Genomic DNA, 4684 nt, shown 5'->3' on the forward strand with positions numbered 1-4684 from the left:
AAAATTAAATTTTTATTCTCTTTCTTGTATTTCTCTCTTAAGAAATAATAATCAAATCTGCTGCTAAACACCATTCATCAGTAGGAAAAGAGAGTTTAGAAAAATTGAATCAAGAGCAAATGGAGGAGGAGGGCCAAGAGGATCATGTGATGAGCGAGGTTCATCTTGGTTGTCCACCTGGCTCCTCTGGGCCCCATATTTCTCATTTCACCATCTCCATCCCGCCTGGTAATTGATTTTGATTTTGCTGTCCAAACTTCATTGCATTCTTATGTAACTAATCTTCTTTTTTGGTTCACGATAATTAATTATGTTAGGTGTTGATTGTGGAAGACTTAATAATCTGTTCAAAGATGAGCAGGTTCCTATTCACCAAATGGTTTGTGTGGATGAAGATGGTGATCTTATATTAACCAGACGCCATGCTCATCACTGTAAGTACTCACAAATCTCTCTCTCTCTCTCTACTGGATTTACTTTTTGTGTCATATTACTGAATACTCATCACTGTAAGTACTCACAAATCTCTTTCTCTCTCTACTAGATTTACTTTTTGTGTCATGTTACTGAATATATATAGGATTAGCAGTGCAAGTTGTAATTAGATTGTAAGTCGTAACTCCCGAAATTTTTTTTGGGAATTTTTTAACGGCCTTGACAAGGGTTTTTAACATGAACCTGAAAAATTTGATGTAAAATAGTGAATTTCCTACCAATAAGAATAATAAAAAAATCCAGTAGGCACCGAGACTGATTATCTTGCCTAATAATAGCGCAATGTTCATATTTGTGAAAAATTAGATTTGCAGGTTGGTTTTTGTTCACCTTCTTACCTAACCCTTTCCATTTCTGCTTTTTTGGAGTGAAATAAGTTGTGATAAATGATGAAGGGATTGATATGATCTTCTTTCTTAAGTTTGGATTTATGAGAAAGATTTGAACTCTCTTGGAGTATTTGTTGTCCAAATGCGCAGATTTGCCAACTCGTAGTTTTAGTGTAACCATCCAGCATAATATCACATCATCAATTTCAAATGTTGGGTTGCAGGTGATTATTGGTTTCTTAGTAAGTTTTTATTTTTATTGAGATAATCATAATCATATATAACCTGTTCTCCACTCTCAGGTTTGGAAGGCTGAATTACTGTTATCTGATTTTGTGTTGCATAAGATGTTGACTTCATCTGACTTTGATGAGATTGTTTCATTAGAACTTGGAGCTGGAACAGGTATGTTGATCACTGGTGCTATTTCATTTCTGTCAAATATTATGTCACTTGTGATTTGATGGCCATACAATGTGATTTGATCATGTTGCTCCTGGCATCCAGTGACTAGATCCTGGCCACTTTTTTTTATTTTTTTAAAGCGTTTCCTTTAATTCAAGAAGATTTGCTAGCAAAACTGATAAATTATAGTGCAGGAATTTAGAAAGAATGACAAATACCCACCCACCAGCATTGGTCGAAATGAATTGGATTCTGTCTGAAATGAATAGAAAATAAGGGTCCCATGGATTCATCTTCTGATTCTTAGGAGTAGCTGAGCCACTTGTACAATCTCAAAATTTTCTTTTTTGATATTATATGTTCTAAATTTTACTATCTTAAATGCTCTCAACCTGAATCATGAGTATTTCTTGTGTGACAGGAATTTATTTCACTGTCTTTGCCAGGGCTAGTTGGTATGTTGCTTGCACATGTTGCTAAAACAGTGTTCCTAACAGGTATCCAATGGCCGTGTTTATATGTTGAACCTTATCTTTATGGGTTTTTATTGCTAGATCATCTAAGATTATCACTCTCAGGAATGCACCTTTCAATTACTTAATTTTTTTATTGTGTCAATCATTTGGGTTGACACGCCAATCAATTGTTCGCAACATTTTGTATCTTCTATAACCTTTTTTTTTTTCTACTTTCAAATTAGAATTTGGTTTGTTGCTTGAATTAATGTAGCAAGTTGAAGAAAATATGGAATTCTGTTTATAACCAGTGGTGACCTTCAATTCGTTGGTTTCCATGAATTTGATCTTCTGTGTTAGGCGAATTTGGTTCCATATATTGTTTTCTACTAGCTGTGGTGGTGAAAATTTACTCTTATCTCCACTCCAAGGTGGTTGTGCCTCTGTTTATTTTTGTCAGTCTCATGGTAATTGCCCATTTAAAAATGTGCTTTTGGATTAGTTTCTCCTTTCTTAATTGTCCATCATTAGAATGCAGGAGCTATGATATTTCATATGTCAAATTATCAGAACATTCATATTGGAAAATCATATTTAATTATTGAGTTGGAATGATTTGATTAATATTTCGCTAAAATGCTCTTTTCAAAGAAGGTGAACTCTTAGGGATAGAGTAAGGTTAGACATGCTCGTGATTTCATATTCTTGAACAAACTGCTTTCTGTAATTTTCTACAGACCGTGGAGATGAAATCCTTGACAATTGTGCAAGTAATGTTGATCTCAATTCTGAAGTGTTAAACTATCAAGGAAGCATTCATGTCCGTGAACTTGATTGGATGGACTCCTGGCCACCCTCAACAAGTTCAGGAAATTCTATGTGTCATAAAAGGTTAATTGATATTCTTTTCAACAGTCACTGTAGTTTCCCATCTGTCAAAAGAGTTTTTCCTCATTTTACAGTTATTTTATTTGATAGTGATATACTTTAAGAAAAACATTGCATTTTCTTCAATGGTGATAACAGTTATTCTTGGACATCCTCGAATGTTGAAGAAGCTGAGAGAGCTGCTTTACTTGTAGCTGCTGATGTAATTTACAGCGATGATCTAACTGATGCTTTTTTCTGTATTCTAGAGAAACTAATGTCGCTTGGTCCAAAAAAGGTATGCATCAACAAAGGAGAACAGCATTCATGAAGTCCGGATTGGATAGCAAACAATATGAAATATAGCATTTATAAATCAGGATGGAACAGTGATAACATATGAAACATTTGAGATCTTTATATGATGTAAATGACCTGTTTTAGTAAGAACACATGTCATGGCAACGTGACTTATGCATTCCTTATCGAATTTTTTATTTTATTTTTGTTTGGGGGGGCTAGTTTTTCCTTGGTAGATTACAAAAGGCTGATTCATCCAGCCAAAGGAAGCATACAAGGCTCTCAATGGATGCATTGCTAGATGAACTACAATGCATTGGTTATCACTGTTTATAAGTCATCCCATATGCACTTTGAATCATGATTCTGTTGCATTTCACAGTATTTGCAGGATTGCTTTGTTAGAATTCTTGAAGCTCAATGTTCTGCAAGATATTAATTGGCAGTTACATTTCTTTGTTTTAAGGTTTTGTACTTGGCGTTGGAAAAGCGCTACAACTTCAGTCTAGATGATCTTGATGTTGTGGCAAATGGTTACTCACATTTCCGAAGTTATCTTAGAGGGGAGGAAGGTGAGTTTGTTCCATATTATCTCTGCTTGACATACTATAATCCATTTCCAATTTTTAAATTTATAATATAGTGATGTATGCGTGATGCAGAATATGAAAACCTTAAACACGGATCCTCCCCTTGTTTTGTGGGAAAATGTCTTGACCTGTCATTAATTCCGCAATATGTTCGAGAATATGAGAGAGGAAATGATGTAGAGCTGTGGCAAATCATGTACAATGCAAGAAAACCTAACTTAGGGGATTCTTGTGACTGATATTGCCATCTATATCTATTTTCTGTGATCCATGGTTTCTCTCTTCGTCTGTGGACATTATGGTCGAAAATTTAAATGGCTGGACTTGGCGGCATAGCAATTCCATCAGCAGCTATTGTGGACAGCATCGCATTCAACTTTCAATCCTATATATGTTTAACTCTATAAAAAGATTTTCCCGTATTTTAATGCATGTTGAAATGTACATGCATATATCTGGAAGTGAGGAAGGGGGCCTTTTCTTGAGCTTGAATCCAAATCAAAATCGCTTGTTTGTTAGGATGTGGCTAGCTTCCACCTTATTATATGACTTGCAATATGGTTCTTTACCTCCTCTTTCTTTTAACTCACTTAAATGTAAAACTTTACCTCCTCTTTCTTTTAACTCACTTGAATGTATGTACTTTGTGAAAGTGTTAGAAGGTTCAATTCTCTGTTGGGAGGTTCTGACTCCTCAGTTATACATTCTCCCTTTCTGTACACAAATACATAATAGGAGTGATATTAATAACATAACATTAAAAGAAGATTACACTAATAGTTAAGTGCCATACTAGTCCGTGGCCTGGACCCAGATTATTTTAACGTAGAAAAAAGAATATCTAGATCCTAATAAGTTATTAACATTGTGATTAAGCAATGTGTCAAACTTCAAAACTTTTTATGTGATTTTTTTTGTTTAACTTTGATTTTAAATTAAATTTTACAAGGGTTGCTCTAGTGTGATTTTATTAATTGGTGGATTACTGGGGAAAAAAAATGTTAGGTTAACCTTAGCTAGGTTAACTAGTAAAACTTGTATTGTGAATTTTATGATATTCAGTTAATTATTTTTAATTTTATTATATGATAAGAAACACAAAAATTATTTTATAATTAATATAACATTGAAGGATAATTTTTTTATAAAGAAATTCAATAAACTAGATGCTTAGGTTTTAGTGACCTAGTGCAACTGAGCATTTTACAAAAAAACATTAGACAATTGAGCCTGAGTTTACGTG

The 4684-nt window shown here is 33.9% G+C and overlaps 1 protein-coding gene and 1 long non-coding RNA gene across 3 annotated transcripts; one reads left to right on the forward strand and one right to left on the reverse strand.

The window, feature by feature from the left end:
• LOC105113216 (Putative methyltransferase family protein) lies at window positions 1–3959 on the forward strand. 2 transcript variants are annotated; one of them, XM_011009295.1, is made up of 9 exons: window positions 1–228; window positions 318–434; window positions 975–1048; window positions 1127–1229; window positions 1676–1726; window positions 2422–2575; window positions 2711–2849; window positions 3318–3423; window positions 3495–3585. In XM_011009295.1, exons 1-9 carry the CDS (start codon window positions 120–122, stop codon window positions 3506–3508), a joined length of 867 nt encoding a protein of 288 aa, XP_011007597.1. In that variant the 5' UTR covers window positions 1–119; the 3' UTR covers window positions 3509–3585. The 2 variants fall into 2 exon arrangements, with proteins under 2 accessions (XP_011007597.1, XP_011007595.1); XM_011009293.1 differs by having other exon boundaries at window positions 3–228; window positions 3514–3959.
• LOC105113215 (uncharacterized) lies at window positions 3957–4138 on the reverse strand. The gene is made up of 2 exons (XR_839910.1): window positions 4081–4138; window positions 3957–4037 (listed from the first exon to the last, which is right to left on the reverse strand). It is a non-coding gene; the product is annotated as an uncharacterized LOC105113215 (long non-coding RNA).
• Between the last annotated feature and the right edge of the window lie 546 nt (window positions 4139–4684).

The sequence above is a fragment of the Populus euphratica genome, unplaced genomic scaffold (assembly GCF_000495115.2).
Source record: "Populus euphratica unplaced genomic scaffold, PopEup_1.0 scaffold666.1, whole genome shotgun sequence".
NCBI lineage: Eukaryota > Viridiplantae > Streptophyta > Magnoliopsida > Malpighiales > Salicaceae > Populus > Populus euphratica.